The following is a 22,500-nucleotide window of genomic DNA, read 5'->3' on the forward strand; positions in this document are numbered from 1 at the left end:
CGTGTTTCTGTAGGGCACAGAAACTCTGCCAATAACCCCCTTCTGGTGAAATTCCCAAAATCCAGGATCACTGCTCACCTCCACTCATTTGTTCCTCTTTTTCCCAGCCTGTGGAACCAACTTCCATATTCTCTTTAATCTCATTCTTTTCTTCAATCTCTCCATGGCTTCAAGACAGCTGCTCACCACTATCCCAGGTTATCCTTCAACCACAGCCATGATATTTCTACTCCTACTAACGCTCCCCAAGTCCATCTCTTCCCGAGCTTCCAGTTTTTCTTCTACTTCTGTGATTGACAATGTGCAGCGGTGTCCATCTTGTTTCACCCCACGTGTCCTCTCATCTTCCCCATTCTTCCACACATACGTTATTTCTCCAAGTCTCCCTCTATTCTATCCTTCAACCCTGCTGTTGGTGTCCCAAACCTCCCCACCCCACCTCTTGTTTTATTGCTCTTCACTTCCGTCACAATAGGTACGCATTGGCTATGCTTTCACCCCTCTATGTCTGTTTCTCTGTCTGCATGTCCATCTATTCTCTGTTTGAGCAGGATATCTCAAAAAGTTGTGGACGGATTATGATTAAACTTGGTGGACGAGTTGGTTGGGTGACGAGAACACGCCGGTTAGATTTGGGTTCAGGTCCGGATGCAGATGTGGCCTATCAGTGGATACAAAACATAAACTGTTCAGCCTGGCGGAGGTTTGCGCTCTACCGAGTGTCGTTCTAGTTTTGTTCTGTTACGTCCTTATTCTTTGTGTTCTCGCTCCTCCATGAGCATCGACACAAAATAAATTATATCATGAAAGTCCCATCTTTGTCTTTGCGACTCCACTAGTTCCAGGAAAAAAAGTATTTGAGGGTATATCAAATGCTCCAGATATTGAACAAAATATTTGTATGTATATGTATATACAGATACACAGCTTTGACGTAGAATACTTTTATTTTCAGTCTTTTTGTGACAACGTAAAGGAAAGCATTACACCACCACGGAATACTGCATTATTTATGTACTTGCTGTGGCATGATATTTATCTCATGGATTTATTCATGTCATAATTAACAACAGCTCTTGTTGTTAACTTTGAATAGATTGTTCTAGAATTTGTGCAGAGACATTGATTTAAACGCTTCTTGGACAGCCAAACCAGGCACAGAATCGAAAGTAAAGAAAATGTTCATAGGGCTGGAGGAAACTCCCAACAGGCCCTTTCTTGTTGACTATCCTAGGAGGGTCCTTTGTTTGCAAGAATCACATCCTCAACTCCTCCTCCAGCTCTAGGCCGTAGATGGGATGAAAAGGCCGGGGTTTCTCGCTAATTGCGCTGAAGAAGAAAACACATACGACAATTTATTCGACTCAGGCCACCCAGGAAGGCCTTTGACTTCTCACCACCATATTTTCTCTTTTAATGGAGTCGGATTTTATTGTCATTTATGTTTAAGGTAATGGCGTAATGACGATTTGTGCTAAAATGGCTGAAAAGTTTTATTTACTGTCCTTTTGAGGTTCCGGTTCCGCCATCGTTCACCATTACCGTCGGCTTCATACCTATGATATGTTGCTGACTTGTCTCCATCGGCGGTTTAACCTCAATTGCGAATGATGTTCGAGAGGATAATCCATTTGCTGTTTTCACATAAGCAACTCAGTGATTTTGAGTTACACCTACCGTTTCGCTTTCATTTTGGCCTACACACTTCAAACTTGGTTTATATTTTCCATTTGTCCTGTGGTCCAGGCAAATGCTTCTGAGGGTCTTCCTTAACATTTTCCATTTGTCCTGTGGTCCAGGCAAATGATTCCGAGGGTCTTCCTTAACATTTTCCATTTGTCCTGTGGTCCAGGCAAATGATTCCGAGGGTCTTCCTTAACATTTTCCATTTGTCCTGTGGTCCAGGCAAATGCTTCTGAGGGTCTTCCTTAACATTTTCCATTTGTCCTGTGGTCCAGGCAAATGATTCCGAGGGTCTTCCTTAACATTTTCCATTTGTCCTGTGGTGCAGGCAAATGATTCCGAGGGTCTTCCTTAACATTTTCCATTTGTCCTGTGGTCCAGGCAAATGCTTCCGAGGGTCTTCCTTAACATTTTCCATTTGTCCTGTGGTCCAGGAAAATGCTTCCGAGGGTCTTCCTTAACATTTTCCATTTGTCCTGTGCTCCAGGCAAATGATTCCGAGGGTCTTCCTTAACATTTTCCATTTGTCCTGTGGTCCAGGCAAATGCTTCCGAGGGTCTTCCTTAACATTTTCCATTTGTCTGTGGTCCAGACAAATGCTTCCGAGGGTCTTCCTTAACATTTTCCATTTGTCCTGTGGTCCAGGCAAATGCTTCCGAGGGTCTTCCTTAATATTTTCCATTTGTCCTGTGGTCCAGGCAAATGCTTCCGAGGGTCTTCCTTAACATTTTTCATTTGTCTTGTGGTCCAGGCAAATTATTCCGAGGGTCTTCCTTAACATTTTCCATTTCTCCTATGGTCCAGGCAAATGCTTCCGAGGGTCTTCCTTAACATTTTTCATTTGTCCTGTGGTCCAGGCAAATGCTTCCGAGGGTCTTCCTTAACATTTTTCATTTGTCCTGTGGTCCAGGCAAATGCTTCCGAGGGTCTTCCTTATCAAAGATTCCTTCTTCTACCGTTCTGCGGATTAGCAATTTTACTTTTTTGGAGTAATCTTCTTTAAAAGGTTTGAGCGAAACACTTTCCCTTTATTTATGACTTTGGCTTTTTGTGTCAGTGTAAATAGGTCCCTTGAAAGGTGTAAAATTTACAGTGCGATTTTGGAACGAAAGCCAGCACCAGCTTTGTATGGCCTGGAGAATCATTCCTGGCAAATGCTCCGTTAGAAACTCATGCTTTGCACGGTTTGGTGATCTCATTAGCAGCGACACTCCTGGGGGAATATTACGGCCTCCTTTTGTCCCTAAGTATGTCCCTTCCTCTTTCTCTCCTGGTGGAGTATATGTGCTTTATTCGATATCTTCGAAGGCCTGTTCCTTTATGGGGGAGTTTCTTTGTCGCACCGTGATCCACACACAGATTTCAAGGTCTGCTTTTTCCTCCTTCGCTACCTTTTTGGGGGCCTTTAGCGTTTGTGCAGGGATGTTGGTTTAACGAGTGGTGATGTGTGCCCCTGAGCCTTCCCGCTGATTTCACCTTTGTTTGCCTGCCAACCTCTGTTTAGACACGCAGGTAAAGTGCTTCGGCCGAAAATAATTGATGGCAGTCTCTTTGTAATAACTGACAAAATGGATTACGATGTGGTCTGATCTGCATTTGACTTCTCTCGGATCACGTAGGTGACGGAGAGTACGATTTGTTTGTCTTTCAAGCTTTTTTTGTGCAGCAAGTCGTACAATTTTAAACAAGCTTTAGCCGTCGGTGTACATTATGTGTGTGCTCGATTGAACATCTATCTCCACAACAGTGGATTCCAAATCATTATGCAAAGATTATGGGTTCGATCTCCGGCCTGTGGAACCTATAATTATTCACGACTCCACGATGCCAACAGTGACGACTGGTGAATCGGAAATCCTCCTGGAAACGTGGAAAGTTGTTTCTGGTGCAGGTCAATGGGATTTTCATTTTACCTTGTCTCTTCTACATTTCACTTCCACCTTCATGATAATGGCATTTCTTTAGACTATGAGGGAGTCCTTGCAGGATGCATTGTGAATGGGCCATGGGAAGCTGGGGGAAGGGTGGAGGAGCAGGGCGTGGGGGTGCGATGGGGGTAGGGGTGAAAGTGGGAGCTTATTCTTTTGCTAATATTTGCCTTTTTTCCTTTTGACAAGGTATAATTTTCATTACCTCCACCACCAAAGGTGGATGGAGGTTATGTTTTCACCCCTGTCTGTTTGCCTCTTTGTTTGTCTGTTTGTCTGTCTGTGAACAAGATGTATCAAAAAGTTGTGGACGGATTCGGACGAAATTTACAGAGAGGTAGCGCATGTGACAAGGCAGAAATTATTAGATTTTGGTGAAGATCCAGATTCGGATCCGGCTAGTAGAATTTTTAAGTGATTCTTCACCATTGGGAGATGGGGCCAAAAACGATACATAGCAGGATATCTCAAAAAGTTGTGGACGGATTTGGACGAAACTTGGTGGAGCGGTTGGGTGTGTGACAAGGACAAACACATTCGATTTTGGTGAAGATCTGAATATGGATTCAGATATGAAAATTATTTAATTATTAAGTGATTCTTCGCCATTGAGAGATTGGGTGAAAAGCGATATATAACATAACATTAAAAAAAGTTATGGACGAGTTATGACTATACTTGGTGGATGAGGTGGTTAGGTGACGAGAACAAGCCGATTCGATTTTGGTTCAGGTCCAAATCCAGATCCGGCCTATCAGTGGGGTACAAAACAAACTTCAGCCTGGCGGAGGTATGTGCTCTACCGAGAGCCTTTCTACCTAATTCTTTGTTCATTTTACAGGTTGTCTTCCCAAATAAGATTGCAACATTTATATTTTAAATAACTTTGGCAACTAAATAGCAATTTCAATAAAACCCTGTAGATTTAAACAACAGAAACATGCATTTAATTCTTTTTGTGTTTCTCTTTCTTGATCGTTTTTGTTTTTCCACACTAGGTCGATGATGAAATCATGGCCGCTTGCAATCCAAAGCAGCACTTCAAAATTGCAGTTTGTTTCGAAGAGAACCACTCAGCAGTGGGTACTTAACATAGGTTCAGGCCTAGTATTTCGCAGGAATGAGTTAGCACTAGCTAAAAGCACGATTTGTAAAATGTCTTGTGATGCCATTTAATACAGCTTGCCCTTTCCATTGCGTACGCCTTGGGCCAAAGCCATGCACAACGAGGCAGAAGAACCACCTTTATCGGCCATTTTTCCCCACAGAGCAGGGGTTGGCCATTTTCGGGCACCATGGTCCCCTTTTTGAGGCCCTTCCTGCCACCAACCCTGCTGTTAGTCGCCTCTTGTGACACACAGGGAATTACCAGTGAACTGGTACTCAATTTGCCGACCTCAGAAGGATGACAGGCTGAGTCAACCCCCCTGGAGTTAATTCAGCCATCGACCAGGATTTGAACCCAGGATCATAGGATCCCAGGCCGGCACCCTAACCGCTAAGCCAACACCAGGCTATGCACAACGAGGCAGGGGCAGCCATATTCGATGGAGCTACGATGAATTTTTAAACTGTCATTTTAGTTGATGCTGACTATTTTTCTGGCACCTTTCTGTATGAAATGTCGGTGAACAACAACAACTGCTGAGTGGTCCTCTTATCAAACGACGACGCTGCTATTTAAAGGAGCTGCTTGGTATGGAAGTAGTAGTTTCATCATCCACATCTGCAAAGAGAAAAAAATGAGAAAAAGTAGAACCACCTTTCGAGGCCATTTCCCCCCGCAGAGCAGGGGTTGGCCTTTTTTCGGGCACCATTATCCCCTTTTTGAAGCAATGTTTTATGGCCGGATGCCCTTCCTGCCACTAACCCTGTTAGTCGCCTCTTGCGACACACAGGGAATTACCAGTGAGGTGGTACTCAATTTGCCGACCTCGGAAGGATGACAGGCTGAGTCAATCCCCCTGGCATCAATTCAGCGATCGACCAGGATTCAAACCCAGGATCCCAAGCCGGCACCCTAACCGCTAAGGCAACACCAGGCTGAAAAAATGAGAGAGAACCAAATCAAATGCTGGCCCCTCTCTTATAAATATGAAAAAAATATTGAAATTATAAAGTGTTTCTTGAAGGGATATAAGGACACCACATACATATAATGATAAAAACATAGTATTTACGATAGACTGTCGCCTCCTCTTTTCTACAACGACCATAGTTTGTATTATCAGGAAGTTGTGGCTAATTTGGCCTGATTGTGGTTGTTCTGTTCATCTCCATTTACAAATGCACGCATCCTTTATTTTTCCCACTCTGCTTGCATTTTCGGAAACACATAGCAGACAATGACCGAGCTGTAACGTCAGAGCGGAAAAAAGATAAACCTCGTTCTCCGATTAAACTTGTCAACATGTCTGCACTTTTTCTCCTTTCCTTCCCTTTGTCCATTCACATGCTTAAAGCTGCGGCCTAGCGGTCCCACCTCTCTCTCCCCTCTGAATGGCAAACTCCTGCTGAGCTCTCTGGGGGCAGTTCGGTGGTTATTTGTAATCTGATGTTGGTTTTATTATGTAAAGTTAATGAATGGAAATTGAAATGAGTGAGTGGGTTTCCTATTCATGGCCTGTGTAGAATCGGTGTTTCCTGGATAGTGTTTCTGCTGCCGGATTTTAATCAGATGAACAGCGCCGCATGCCACCATTGCAGCTGTCCTTTTTAAATATTTAATGCTGCCCGCTAATACGCAGAACAGGCGTTTGCACAACGAGTCTGCTGTTTAGCAGTCGAGGAGAGAAGGTTCTTTTGGGTTAGCAGTTGTTTTAAGCTCAGTGCGTCCCTCACGCCATTGAGCTTTCCAGTCTGCGTTCAATCCCCGACCAGACCATAAACGGTCACCCTGGTCCTTCACACACACAGGGCGTTTCTTCAACGAGTGTGGTGTCCCATCTGCTCGCGTTCACTGGTACATGTTTACAGATCCCCACGATGCCTTTCCACGATGCGACGCCTTGGCCAGACTGCTAAATGATTGTCTTGACCTACAGCACCCTGTGACGGAGTAGCAGCTTTTACTGGTTCGTTTCTCTGAAATGGAAAACCTCACGACTTGTCTTGTGCCAATCGATGTTCTGGAAACGGAGTATGATAAAAGATTGATTCGCAATGATGAAAAGGCCCCAATTTTGGTGGCAATTTTTGGGGTTCACTAATGTAACTAAAACTTAGCATCTATAACTAAGCACACTGAGCAATTAAGACCCGTGATGGGATAATTTGAATTGTTCGGTTTGATCGAGTGTGCAGTTTTAAGCAAAGCTTCCACATCGACACATGATCATATGTTGTATGCCATTCAGCCAAGCAACATGATTAAATTCGTCATTCTCGGTGAAGCACCCCTGGATTCTTCTTGCTTTGCGTTGACAAAATTAACAATGGCTGCGTGTGGTTTAAAACCATATAGTGACTAGAAATGATTGTTTGTTTAGGCTCTGAGATAGGAAAGAGCCGTCAGACGATCAAACATCAAAATGATGCTGATGCTGAAACTGAAAGCTGCATTTGAGGTTGTAATAGAATGTTGTGTATACTTTATGGGCGAAAATGATGAAAGCGTAAAACTACATTTTTTTCTCTCTCTCCCTCTCTCTCTCTCTCTCTCTCTCTCTCTCTCTCTCTCTCTGTCATAGGTGGAACGTTCTTTCACTATGCCACCACCTCCTCCACCGCCACCACCGCCCTCAGTACTCCTGCCGCCGTCGCCATGTCACGCGGGCCTGCTAGAGCCTGAAGTGGGTGAGGGTATGCTCACGAGTCGACCACCCTGTCCCTCGCCACTTGTTGAAGCCGAACCGGAGGAGCAAATCCTGATCCGGACACGGACTGTTGGCGTGAGCACCTGCGAAGCGAGCACGCTTACCGACGCGGAGTGCCTTGGGCCTTGTGAGCCAGGCACCTGTGTCAACTTGGAAGGCATCGTCTGGCATGAGACTGAGAGTGAGTCTATGTTGCTTATTTTTTGTATCGAACATTTTGGAACTTAAGGCTCATACCACATTTTTATGTCTAAATTAAATTGAGAATACCTTAAAATTAACACTTCAAAACCATGCATTCATAGTGATGCAATGTCATTTAATCCTATTTGGGATTAGGGGGAAATGGGGAATGGGAGAGGGGGGTCTGTGGGTTATATTTAGTGAGGTATTTTATTTTGTTTAAGATTAATTAAGTAAAAGTTCAACCCCTATGTCTCACACACAACATTAGAGAACTGCTGAATGATCTTGATTTTTTTTTTACAGATTCATTTTTTTATTTACATTATACATGCAGGAGTACCTGGAGTTGTCCAGTGATGTTCTAATCCTGTTGGCATTTTGAAGAAATCATTTTTTTTTCCTATATTTTTGTAGGTGCCTAAAACACTCCCCTAACTACACCCAATAAGGAAAAATTATATTTAATATGATATTACACACAAGCGCACACACACACTAATCAGGGATAATTTAATATTACGTTTCATATTGCTACAAAGGCTAAGGAAAGCAATTTTTTAGATTCCAAAACCTTCTTTTTTCTTTTCAAAAAAAAAAAAATTTGAAGTTTTTTTTTCCCCTTCGTAAAACACTCCCCAGCACTCACTGGTAAACCTATGAAAGTTAGACGAAGATCTGTCAGCTACCTTTGAGAAAAATGGTGACACAGAGACAAACAGCTCTCTTATATATATATATATATATATATATATATATATATATATATATATATATATATATATATATATATATATATATATATATATACAGACTTGGCATTTAATATGGAATATATTTTTTGTGGGGGTGAACTTACTTTTCAAGATGACTTAGAACCAAAAGTTCATTGGAATTATGTTGAAATTATTCTAGATTTTGTTAATGTGACTTTTAAAAGAAACAAAAACCACATTTGACATTTCGAAGCAAATAAATTGATCCTTGAAAGTGATGTAAACTGATATCGAACTCAATTCACGGACAGTACTGTGTTAAACTTCTGTGCGTTTTCCAGAAGTATCTCTTTATTTTGCACATTAGCCCAAATTTTTTTTAAAAAAACAAAAGTTAAATTACGACTGGGATTACGGACAGTAAAATTACAGTTCAGTACTTCGTGTAACCCCCACGAGCATTCAGGAGAGCACATACACGTTGAGGCATGCTGTTCACGAGATTTGCCAAGGTTTGGACAGGAATCGCTTGCCATGCAGTGACAATAGCCTGCTGCAATTCACGCACAGAGGCAGGCTGCTGGTCCAAGTTGTCGATTTGACGCGTTAATTCTGCCCACAAGTTCTCAATCGGATTCATATCCGGGGACATGGCAGGCCACTCCATATGCTCTACACCATGGTCAGCAAGAAAGTGTTGGAGCATGCAAGCATGATGAGGCCGTGCATTGTCATCTTGGAAGACAAAGTTTCCTCGAAAGGCTGCACGAACAAATGGAAGCAATGTTTCTTCAAGAATGGCCCTGTGCTTGAACTGGTTCAGGTTTCCATTCAGAACAACCAGGTCAGTTTTGACCCATGCATGAAAAGCAGCCCAAACGGTCATCCCACCATCTCCAGCTTGGACTCTTGGCACTATACAATCTTTGTTGTAGGCTTCATGCACTTGTCTACGCACTCGGACACGGCCATCTTGACGATAGACCAGAAATCTAGACTCGTCACTGAAGGTCATGTGATTCCAGTGTCCTGGCTGCCATTGACGGTGCTCTCTGGCCCACTGCAATCAGCGCTGGCGGTGTTGTCTGGTCAGACGTGGCTTTCTCAGGGGACGCCTGGCACGAAAGCCTGCTTGAACCAGTCGTTGGTTGACTAGCCTTCTGGATACAGGCACATTTGTCAGTTGCTGCCACTCAGCCCTAAGCCGATTAGCTGACTTGGTACGGCTATTGCGGACTAACCGGTGCAGCTGGCGATCATCCCTCCTTGTGGTTCTGCGGGGACGTCCTGGCCTCGGTATTGGAGTAGGGATACCCCTCTGAGCATTTCGTTTCAGGATCTTTGACACCTGACCTTGAGTGATGCCATACTGCCGAGCAATAGCACGCTGTTTAATGCCGGAATTTCGTAAAGCCACCACTAAATGACAAACAGCATTGTCGAGTTGACGGACCATCTCCAGGGGAAGCGGCAATAACTTTTGTAGGCGTGCAGCAGTTGTTTTCCACTAATACAGAACGCAACAACCCTTATATACCCGATTGTGAAGCCAATCGTCAAATGTAGCTGTCCATACATTTTGTCACGCCACCTGTGATATAATCCTGTTATTGACTTCTTGCTGCGACAGACAATCAGTGACATGGTTCTTTTAACAAAGAAATCACCGAAGCGTAAAAGAAACTCACCAGATTGATATACCGAGTTCAGAAAGTAAACCCAAGTCAAGAAAAAAAAAAAATTCCATATTAAATGCCAAGTCTGTATATATATATATCATATATGATATATCATATATATATCATATATATATCATATATATATATATATCATATATATATATATATATCATATATATACATACATTGTTTGCTATCCTTTACAATATGAATCCTGAGCTGCAAATCTTTCGACATTGTGAAGTATGTATACATTATAGATTGAGGATCAATGAAACATACCGAATGGCACACTCTGAACTCTTCACCTCCATAGCAATGTCCAAAGCATTTTTATTCACACTCTAATTTTATCTGAAGTTTACCACAACACCATAGTGAAAGCCATTTGTAAACTTATAACAAAAATTCCTGCATACCCAAGTCTTGGGAAGCAGAGCACACACGCATCCAATGGTTTACTCTTGAATAGAACTGAACAAAAAATGGATACACCATTTTCGGCCTCGGCGATGCATTGTCGACAGCTAAAGATTAAGAATATAATTTTAATTGTGGTTTCTTTTCGTATTCTTTCGTCTGGAAAGAAATTAATTGTTAAGCTTCCCAAATTTCCATCATATGATTAAGATTGTAATTAATTTGATTTGTCTGAAGTGGGAGGAAAATGTCTGTCTATGGTCTGTTGTTACATTAAATGTTGGAATTTTTTTTACAGCGGAGCCCATTGGGCAAAGCAGTCTCGAACAGTGTTTGTCCGTCCGTATGTATGTATGTATGTATGTATGTATGTATGTATGTATGTCCCCTCAAACATATACCAATCAGAGCTGAGGATCTGGTCACATGACAGGGTGATGTGATTACGTCTGATATCATTACAGCATACGACGGTTGACTCCACACTCAGCCGTTGCAAAATTATTATAATTTTGCAACGTTTTGTCAGTCAGCAAAATTATTACAAAAACATATTTGCAGATAAAAAAGTAAGACATTATGTTGTGCTTGCAATTTCAAAAAATGTAATTGTGGGATACTACCCAAACAGTGAAGAAGAACAAGACATTCTAGGAAATTTAGTGTGAATCATGCTCGATCTCTTTCGAAGCATGGCACTACCGCCATACTTGTGTTTTTTATCTGCAAATGTTTATAGAACTAGTGGGCCCGTTGGTCCATTGTACCAAATTTTCATTGGTCTTCACCATCTTGTAGCATACCTGCCTTCTAGACTCGGGGACCTTGTGGGTCCTCGGAGTCTTTTGGTTCATCGGGGACTTTTGGGTTTTCGGGTTATTTTGGGTCCTCGTGGACTTTTGGGTCATCAAGGACCTTTGGGTCATCTGGGTCTTTTGGTTCATCAAAGACTTTTGGGTCATCTGTGTTTTTTCGGCATAGCCCATAGGGCAAAGCCGTCTAGAACAGTGTTTGTCCGTCCGTATGTAACTATGTATATATGGATGTATGTATGTTTGTATGTCCCCTCAAACGTATACCAATCAGAGCTGAGGATCTGGTCACAGGACAGGGTGATGTGATTACGTCTGATGTCATTGCGGCGTACTACGGCTGACTTCACACTCCGACATTTTGATTCCAATGTCGTTCAGGCCGAACATATGTTCGAACCTGTCATATATCACAATCGCCACGCTCTACCTCTACGTTTTTCATTCAGTGTAAAACACAAACAAACCGATTGTTAAAATGACTATCAAATAACAAAAGCATAGACGTTAGGATCTTCCAACGACACAGTACATATAGGCCTTAGGCTTCATGCTTTCATGCCTCATCTTCAAGCCGCTTCGGACAAAATAGCCCAGGTTTCTTAATATGTCCTTATAATGTGTCTTATGTGTCAGTTTTTTTTTGTGATTAATGGTAGCTCTAACCCGAGCGTCAATCTTGTATACCAAAAAATAAACATACAGTAGTGTTGTTTTCGCAATAATAATAATAATAGCGTTAATACTAATACTATAGAAAATACAATCGTAACACTGCAATCCCTTTGTCGTTATTGCAAAGTTTCTAGATTAAAGCGGTGTATGGTTCATGAATCAATGATGAGCAGTGAATGGTACAAATAATGCGGGAGTAAGAAATTAGCCTCGTTTTTTTTTTTAGTAATATCATTTTCATAATAATGATAACGTAACGTTAATATTGTCGTAAATCTAATCGTAACACATATCCCTTCATAGTGAATGCAAAGTTAATGGAGGTTAAAATATATAATCTTCTATATATTAAAGTAGCGGCAGTTTTGTGTCCGTCCGTCACACTACGTCATTACGTCTATGATGTCATTACGATGGCTGACTCCACCGACCGACATTTTAATTTACTAGCGCACCTGCTTACTATGGGAGCGGCAGGAAAGGTCATTCCTCTTTAGGGTATTTAGATTACAGTAGCCGATCTATGGTCAGGTCTCAAGAACATTGGGTGTGCGTTCATTTACCAAGTTTATTGTGGAGAGATCGCCAAGTGGTTTAAGCATTCGAGCAAGCACTCCATTCAAAACCGTTAAGGAATGGACGGCTTGACAAGCGCTAGCTAGCTGCTTGGTAAATGAGCACACCCCGGTCTTCCTCCCTTTCAGTTTTGTGTTAAGCAGCAGGAAAAATGGGTTTCAATGGTGGTTTTCAAAACAAAACCTTAATTGGTGGGTTTCAAAAGGCCGGTATGAAAAACGCCACTTTAGCGGCAGGAATGGTCATGGTATTTACCCAACCCTTGTGGGGTATTTGATTACAGTAGATCTTTGCTCAGTTTTGTAAGTAATACTTTCCTCATGGAAATTTGGGGGGATTCCTCCAAATTTCTTTGTTTAATGTTATAAACAGCATTAACAACTGTTAAAAAAGCTAATCATGTGTGTTTGTGGTTTATTATATTTTACAAGCCCAGCTATGCCGCTGTTAGACTTATGGTCTTGTTTTTAATGTCATACATTTGCTGCCAATGTTCATTTTGAGATCATGGTGGCACGTTCGCAGCAATTCGGAACTTTCAGATATTCTTAGGTGGCTCATTTTTGAAGCACCACAGAATCTGAAGGCAAACACAGTCAGAATCAGGATCCAAAGGCCGAGAGAGTGAATGCAGATGTAGTGTCCAACGTTTGGTGAAGATGTATGAATAATACAACTATTCTGAAAGAAGGAGGAAGAATCTTCACCTAGAAGGCAAGTTGCCTCATCTGGCTGACTGTTTAGATGTAGAGAATTTAATCTGAGAGTGCAGAAGCTTTACACACTGCCTCGTTTCATTAATTATTTAATTATAATTTGTGCTGGTATGATAGCTCATTATTATTTATTTTTTTCTTTTTCTTTATGCAGTTGTATTGCATAATGTATAATTTTGCTGTATGTTAAATAAAACCCTCGTCGATGGAAGTTCTATGATTCATCCACTAAGACATAACAATAAGAGCTTAATTAACCATATTGTGCCGAGTATTACCTCATTGTAGTATTGCATCATCATTCCAAAATACATTACATGGTCAAAAGTATGTGGACACCCGAACATCACACCCATATGTGCTCGTCGAACATCTCATTCCAAAATCATGGGCATTAATATGGAGTTGGTCCCCCCCCCCCCCCCCCCCCTTTGCTGCGATAACAGCCTCCACTCTTCTGGGAAGGCTTTCCACTAGATGTTGGAACATTGCTATGGGGATTTGCTTCCATTCAGCCACAAGTGCATTAGTGAGGTCGGGCACTGATGTTGGGCGATTAGGCCTGGCTCGCAGTCGGCGTTCAAATTCATCCCAAAGGTGTTCGATGGGGTTGAGGTCAGGGCTCTGTGCAGGCCAGTCGAGTTCTTCCACACCGATCTCGCCAAACCATTTCTGTATGGACTTCGCTTTGTTCACGGAGGCATTGTCATGCTGAAACAGGGCCTTACCCAAACTGTGCCACAAACGTTGAAGCACACAATCGTCTAGAATGTCATTGTATGCTGTAGCATTAAGATTTCCCTTCACTGGAGCTAAGGGGCCTAGCCCGAACCATGAAAAACAACCCCAGACCATTATTCTTCCTCCACCAAACTTTATAGTTGGCTCTATGCATTCCGGCAGGTAGCGTTCTCCTGGCATCCACCAAACGCAAATTCGTCCGTCGGACTGCCAGATGGTGAAGCGTGATTCATTACTCCAGAGAACGTGTTTCCACTGCTCCAGAGTCCAATGGCGGCGAGCTTTACACCACTCCAGCTGATGCTTGGCATTGCACATGGTGATCTTAGGCTTCTGTGTGGCTGCTCGGCCATGGAAACCCATTAAATGAATCTCCTGATGAACAGTTGTTGTGCTGACGTTGCTTCCAGAGTCAGTTTGGAACTCGGCAGTGAGTGTTGCAACTGAGGACAGACGATTTTTACGCGCCATGCGCTTCAGCACTCGGCGGTCCTGTTCTGTGAGCGTGTGTGGCCTACCACTTCGTGGCTGAGCTGTTGTTGCTCCGAGACGTTTCCACTTCACAATAACAGCACTTACAGTTGACCGGGGCAGCTCTAGCAGGGCAGAACTTTGTTGAACTGACTTGTTGGATAGGTGGCATCCTATGACGGTGCCACATTGAAAGTCACAAACTCTTCAGTACGGCCCATTCTACTGCCAATTTTTGTCTTTGGGGATTGCATGGCTGTGTGCTTGATTATATATACCTGTCAGCAATGGGTGTGGCTGAAACAGATGAATCCACTAATTAGAAGGGGTGTCCGCATACTTTTGGTCATGTAATGTATATACAGTGTAGGAAACTTCTCTTCTTGGAAAATGAACCATGAATGTCTCCTCTATAATCACACATTATCCATCCGTTTTCTGTAATATGAGAATTGCCGGAGACCATTTTCTTTAGGTGTCCTATATGAAGGACACCAGGCTTAAAAGGGTTCAATCAAATACTGGAATTGAACTCATTCCTGCAATGAAGCCAATTGGGTAATCAGCGTAACATCGCTGGAGTGAGTAGAATTCCAGTATTTCTTTGAAGCTTCTTTCAAAAACCCATGTTAATTTGCTTACATTTCTTTACTGTACATTCAGCTGTGCTCGGTGCTTCCAGAAACTCATGATTCCAAGTGAATTTATGAACGCAAAAAAAAAAAACGCATTAAATGGACATCCGGTCACAATGATTAATGCGTCCATTCATTTTTGAGTACAGACGGCAGACGCATGTATGGACGGAAGGACAGTTGGACAGGACCCAAATTGTAATCCCTCAGCTGGGCTGCTGCTCGGTTTGGGGCTAAAAATATTTGTTTATCAATAAAGATTATGGGGATGTACTCAACACAGATGGGATCAAGCTGTTATATGGAGCGTGACGATGGATATACATCTCATACAAAGTATTTCCATGATGTAGACATGTATCGCACTTCACGTTCATCGAGGCAGAGGCGTTAAATAAAGCTCTCTGTACTTTAATCACATCTAATTATGTTGTAGGCCGCAGCCATCAGAATCCGCTCAAAGCAAAGAGAAAAATCTGGGTCAATAGACAGGAAGTTTTGAGTGCTGTTTTACGCTGTCTGTTTCAGTAGTTCCTTGAGCTCGATAAAGCATTTCACCGCACGAGTTCCTGTCAGGGTCACACGGGTATGTGAAGTGAAATCGCATTGTGTTTTCCAGGAAGTGAATTGGTGAAGAATTTGGTTGTTTCTGTCATGTACTCGATGTGTTTCAATGACAAGGGACTTAAATGCAGGAGGAGCCCAAGAGGCCCATCAAGCATGCACAATGTGTGCCAACCTATGATTGTCCGTACTCTATCCTTCTTAAATGCTGAGTGTCGAGCAAGGAAACAGCACTTATCATCTTACTATAATTCACCAAATGTCTGTCCGTCCGTCTGTTCCCAGGTACCGCAAAAACGGCTCAACCGATCGCAACGAAATTTTGGGTGGGTAATCCTGGGACCCCCTGGAGTAAAATGGGCTATATTGTTTTTCCAATCAGTAAAATTTTTCCAATTTTCCAGTTTTTCCAAACACGATGGAATAATATTTACCGATATGAACAGTGATGTGGCTTTTGTTGAAATTTTACAAATACCGTTTCGATTTTGATGATTTGCGTGTGATATGATTTAACGGATGTTTATATAAATCGTTTAAAATAAAAAAAACCCTTCAATTTCTGATATTTTGTCTTTTCATTTGGGCCTCCCAATTGAATCCCAGCCCGTAGGGCGGGTACCGTTGCTAGTTATTATAATCTCAGGTGTGACTCGGCCTGGGTTCGAACCGCCGACCTCCCAGACTCGGTGCAGATGCTCCAACTATTACGCCACCTAGGCTGGTCTGATGGCACTTAGAGGTTTGATGGTCCGTCTTGTTGAGTTTTATGTGCACTTGTAAAGCCACCTGCTTTCAGGTGGTCATGGTGTTGAACCGTCGATGAATTGTGTACCTTTTTTGAGTCGTTATTTGTTTAACATTGTCATATTGCTTTGTATTTTGTACATTGCCATGGATATTTAGGCTCCATCTTCCCAAAGCATGTCGATTAATAAATACTCACCAATTCATATGATCTCCAGAACATAAAAAACCACCTTTAGAGGCCATTTTTCCCCGCAAAGCGGGGGTTGGCCTTTTTCGGGAACCGTGGTTGTTGTTGTTTTTCGGTCCCCTTTTTGAAGCAATGTTTTACGGCCGGATGCCCTTCCTGACGCCAACCCTTTTTGCCGCCTTTAACGACAAACAGGGAATTACCAGTGAGCTGGTACTCAATTAGCCGACCTCGGAAGGATGACAGGCTGAGTCAACCCCCCTGGTGTTAATTCAGCGATCTACTGGGATTCGAACCCAGGATCCTAGGATCCTAAGCCGGCACCCTAGCCGCTAGCCCAACACCAGGGAATCTCCAGAACATAGACACAGTATATTCAACCTGGCAAGGTGACATCGTGTAATAGCATTGTTGTTCCTTCCTCTACACAACCGAACTCGAGCCACTGTAGGATGTGGAGCACTGCCACTATATATGGCTCTGTGCTTTCTTCCTTTGATCATAGAGGGCTCACTTTTATTTGGTGTCATACATCTTGAAACACAGCTACTGGATATTGCAAGTGCCCCCTGCAGCATCATCGTTCTATGGTCAGATGGGGGCGAGGTTGCTGACGGTGTTGTAAACTGTCTCCACTTACAGTGGACCTGAAGGAAGATAAGCCATAACGGAGTGTACAGTGTTTTGTTTTTGATGTGAATGCTTGGCTTTCATATGGATGTAAATGGCAGGAGGAGAAGGGGCAGACTAAAATTGAAGTGCATGGAGATGGTGGGGAGCGACATTGGAGAAGTGGGGGGGTTGCAGAGAGAGGATACTTAGGATATACCTCGTAGGTGTGGAGAGAAAAAACTAGTGCAGCTGACTGCACAAGAATGTGGATGAATTGGTGTCATGATATTATTAGTTTTACACATTAGAAATGTTTTGTTTTTATCAAAATATATTCGTAGATGGTAACATTTTCTCTATCTGCTGCGATGATAAATGTGATTCCCTGTCATGATCAAGAACTGTGCTCTGTTGGTCCAGTGTGTCCTGGTATTTATTGAATAACTAACTTTGCACGCAAGCACAAACAGTCTGTTTCTCCTTGGCTGAATAAGACCTTCGAGGTATGCTTGTTATCTTTGAAACTTGGTTTGGGAACATGAACTGAAAATGCCTGTAATGATTGCCGATGACAGAATGTGTTGTGCTGTTCATGTTTGATTATGTATGTATGTATGTACAAGTACATATACAGTGCATTCAGAAAGTATTCAGACCCCTTCACTTTTTTCACATTGTTATGTTGCAGCCCTATGCTGAAATCGTTTAAATTCATTTTTCCCCTCATCAATCTACACTCAATACCCCAGAATGACAAAGAGAAAACAGGATTTTAGAAAGTTTTGCAAATTTATTAAAAAGAAAAAACTGAAATATCACATTGACATAAGTATTCATACCCTTTGCTATGACACTTGAAATTTAGCTCAGGTGCCTCCCATTTCTCTTGATCATCTATTAGATGTTTCTACACCTTGATTGGAGTCCACCTGTGGTAAATTCAATTGATTGGACATGATTTGGAAAGGCACACACCTGACTATATAAGGTCTCACAGCTGACGATGCATATCAGAGCAAAAAGCAAGCCATGAGGTCGAAGGAACTGCCTGCAGAGCTCAGAGACAGGATTGTGTCGAGGCACAGATCTGGGGAAGCCTACAAAAACATTTCTGCTGCATTGAAGGTTCCCAAGAGCACAGTGGCCTCCATAATTCTTAAATGGAAGAAGTTTGGAACAACCAGGACTCTTCCTAGAGCTGGCTGCCCGGCCAAACTGAGCAATCGGTGGAGAAGGGCCTTGGTAAGAGAGGTGATCAAGAACCCGATGGTCACTCTGGCTGAGCTCCAGAGATCCTGTGTGGAGATGGGAGAAACTTCCAGAAGGACAACCATCACTGCAACACTCCACCGATCTGGGCTTCATGGCAGAGTGGCCAGACGGAAGCCTCTCCTCAGTGAAAGACACATGAAAGCCTGCTTGGAGTTTGCAAAAAAGCACCTAAAGGACTCTCAGACTGTGAGAAACAAGATTCTGTGGGCAGTATTCCATGATGTTGTCACAAAAAGACTGAAAACAAGTAATGATACATTCAAACTACACCGCCCCCATGCCAAATAATTAAATATCCCACAGCGCGGCATTGCCAGGGCGCCTCTGGCGCCCGGCAATACCACCGTGCAGCTCATAGAGAGTGCATTGGGAGGGAGAGGTGTACAATAATTGATTGATTAATTGCATAATTAAAATCAATAAAAGATTATCATAAAAGATTTTCTTAATCAATTGGCTAAGAGCATAACTAAACCACGAGTGCTTCATCCAAAGATGTATCTTTTAGAAATTTAATTAAATAAGTCATTAATAAAAAATAAAAAAATTAATGGATTAAATCAATAAATAATTAATCAATGAAATGATTAATCAAGAAATCAAAAATACCCTTTATGGCCACATCACTTGTTCACTGTCATGTCCAAATATTAGCTTCCTAGCTCAAAAGGTGCCTGAGATATTGCCCAGATGAGAAAGAAAATAAATGAATGATTAATAATGAAAATAAATAAATAATAATCATAAAAAAATAAAATAGTTAATCAACAACAACAGCAACATGCATTTTAAGGCTATTTTTTTTCCCTGCTAGAGCAGGGGTTAGCCTTGCGGTCCCCATGACAATCTTCTCCATTTTGCCCTATTTTCTGCATCTCTCCTTGTTAACCCCCTTGCTCGCATTTCTTCTTCCACCATCTTTAGCCAAGTCTTTCTCGGTCTTCCCCGTCCTCTACTTCCTTCTACATTCATTTCCATCACTCTTCTCAACCAGTCACTTTCATCCTTCCTCAACACATGACCAAACCATCTCAACCTGTTCCTCTTCACAGCATCAATCACAGGCTCAATTCCCATCATCTTTCGCAATTCATCATTTGTCTTCCTCTCTCTCAACGATACTCCGCACATCCACCGAACCATTCGCATTTCCACCCTTTCCAGCCTTCGTTGCTGCTCTACATTCATGACCCATGTCTCGCTCCCATAAATCATAACACTTCTCACACATGCAGCATACACCTTTCCCTTCAGCTTCAACGACACTCCCCTCCTGATCAGCACGCCACTCAGTTCCCGAAACGTCTTCCATGCACATCTCACTCTAGCAACCGTTGCCGAGTCTGATCCACCTTCTCCATTCAGCATGTCTCCGAGGTAGCAAAATATTTTCACACCTTCCAGCTTCACGCCGTCTCCAAGATCCAACTCAACATTTCCTCCATATGCAGCTCCCTCTGTGCACACCTTACATTTGAATGTAGCTGCCACACTGGTTAATGACCCTCTCAGCCCGCTACATTTTTGATGAACCCACTCAGCGCACATTGTATATTGAATGGAGTTCACTCCGACACCCTTCCTGCACACAGCACATGGCCACTTCCCTGTTCTTTCCACCTCACCACATGCTTTACCACTTGCCATCACCTTCGTCTTTCCTATATTCAACTTCAGACCTTTTGTCTCCATACATTCCTTCCACTTGTTCATCTTTTCCTTCAGTCCATCCATACTTCCCGCAATCAACACCAGATCATCTGCATACAACAACTCCCACGGTAAACCCTCCTTTACGTTCTGAGCCAGCACCTCCATCACAGCAATATAGTTAATCAATTGGCTAATATAATACATAAACCACCACCATTTCATCAGAATCTGTAACTTAAAAAAAAAAAAAATTTGTCATTAATCGAATAAATAAATAATTAATCGATTAATTAATTCATTGATTAATCAATAGATCAAAAATAGCCTTTGCAGCCAAATCACTTGGTAATTGACATGTCCAAATATCAGCTTCATAGCTCAAAAGGAGCCTGAGATAATGGGCAGAAGAGAAAGGAAATGTATAAGTACTTAATTAATAGCTAATAATTAAATAACTCATCAATTAATTGATTAATCAAAAAAAAAATACTGTTTTTGACAAAGGACTTGCTCACTATAAAAAAAAAAAAAATAACCACCTTTAGAGGCCATTTTTCCCCGCAAAGCGGGGGTTGGCCTTTTTCGGGAACCGTGGTTGTTGTTGTTTTTTTGGTCCCCCTTTTGAAGCAATGTTTTACGGCCGGATGCCCTTCCTGACGCCAGCCCTTTTTGCCGCCTTTAATGACAAACAGGGAATTACCAGTGAACTGGTACTCAATTAGCCGACCTCGGAAGGATGACAGGCTGAGTCAACCCCCCTGGCGTTAATTCAGCGATCGACCGGGATTCGAACCCAGGATCCTAGGATCCTAAGCCGGCACCCTAGCCGCTAGCCCAACACCAGGCTCACTATTGTGCCGTAATTTCAGCTACCTAGCTCAAAGGATGGCTGAGATATCGCCCGGACAAACAAACAAGAAGACGTCATGCGTAGCACGATACTTGCAAAATCCGCCCCCTCCCCTCCCCCCCCCCCCCCCAAAGTTTTCCAATGATACAGCGAATTGTCCATTTCATGAAGATTAAAATTTACAATTTTGATCAAAGCTCGGGCCAACAGGATGAAAAGTGACGATTTTTCAGATGAAAAATTATGATTTTAGAAGTTTGACCTTGAGTTGACCTTTGACCTTTTGACCTCATAAATAGTTGGTTTCCCAATTCAGTGAGGCGATGCACAAATGCTGTTCTATTTTCAAGTCAATCGGATGAAAATTGATGGGTTGTCAGATGAAAATTGATGATTTTAGAAGTTTGACCTTCAGTTGACCTTTGACCTTTTGACCTCAAAAATAGTGAGTTTCCCAATTCATTGAGGAAATATGCAAATGCTGTTCAATGTTCAAGTCAATCGGATGAAAATTGATGGTTTTTCAGATGAAAAATGATGATTTTGGAAGTTTGACCTTGAGTTGACCTTTGACCTTTTGACCTCAAAAATAGTATGTTTCCCAATTTAGTGACCTGATATGCAAATTCTGTTCAATTTTCAAGTCAATCGGTTGAGAATTGATGGCTTTTTGGATGAAAATTGATGACTTTTACAATTTGACCTTGAGTTGACCTTTTGACCTCAAATAGTTCATTTCCCAATTTTTTTGTTTTGTTTTGTTTTGTGTACAGAGTCGCGGCTCGTGAAAGAGCTAACATTTATCAAACAAACAAATCAAACAAACAAGCAAACAAAGTATATAAAAAGGGGAGCGGTCGACAAGATGGGGAGAGAAGGGGAGGAAGCACACAAACATAACATTTGAGAGCAGGGACATCGGGAGATGTTTTTTCGAGGGAGAGGGCCTGGGGGGAGGCAGGATAGGTATAAAACGCAAGGACACCAAGGACTTCCAGGAAAGAAGTCAAAAGTCACCTCAAAAAAGTGGATTTGGGGTGAAATTAGCGGGGGTAGAAAAGATCAAGGTTTTGGATTGGGGAAGATAAGAGATGGTGGTGAACAGCCGTTTTAAAGACCTGGAGGGAGGAGTGGGATTGAAGAGAGTGAGGGAGTTTGTTCCAGAGGCGGGAGAAAAGAGGAATGAAGGAGTGAAGGTGAGCAGAGAGTCTTGATTTTGGCAGTTTAACCATAAGAGGGTTGCAGGCACATCTTGTGCGACCTGCAGGAATATTTGGGGGACAGAGGCCAGAGAGAGCTGGGGGAGCAAGGCCGGAGAGGAGTCGGTAGAAGACGGAAAGACCACCAACCTGCCTGTGGTGATTAAGTGAAAGGCCCTCGGAGATAGCGTCATCGCGGGAGATTCCAATGATTCTGAAGTTTGACTCAAAAGCTTTCAATTTATTGACTCAATATACAAATGTTATTCAATTTTCAAGTCAATCGGATTTAAATTGGTGATTTTAGAAATTTGACATCAAGATGACCTTTGACCTTTGACCTCAAAATCAATAGGCTTCTCA

At 42.3% G+C, this 22,500-nt stretch overlaps 1 protein-coding gene across 4 annotated transcripts in view; it reads left to right on the forward strand.

The window, feature by feature from the left end:
* Positions 1 to 22,500, forward strand: part of LOC137418562 (zinc finger protein 608) — a 234,097-nt gene that overhangs the window by 145,553 nt on the left and 66,044 nt on the right. For all 4 annotated transcript variants that reach the window (XM_078773012.1, XM_078773011.1, XM_078773013.1 and 1 more), the window contains exon 2: positions 7,301 to 7,607. In XM_078773012.1, the coding sequence (XP_078629138.1) occupies positions 7,301 to 7,607 (307 nt within the window). The remainder of the gene's footprint in view (positions 1 to 7,300; positions 7,608 to 22,500) is intronic.

This window comes from Myxine glutinosa, chromosome 2 (assembly GCF_964187855.1).
Source record: "Myxine glutinosa chromosome 2, kmMyxGlut1.1, whole genome shotgun sequence".
NCBI lineage: Eukaryota > Metazoa > Chordata > Myxini > Myxiniformes > Myxinidae > Myxine > Myxine glutinosa.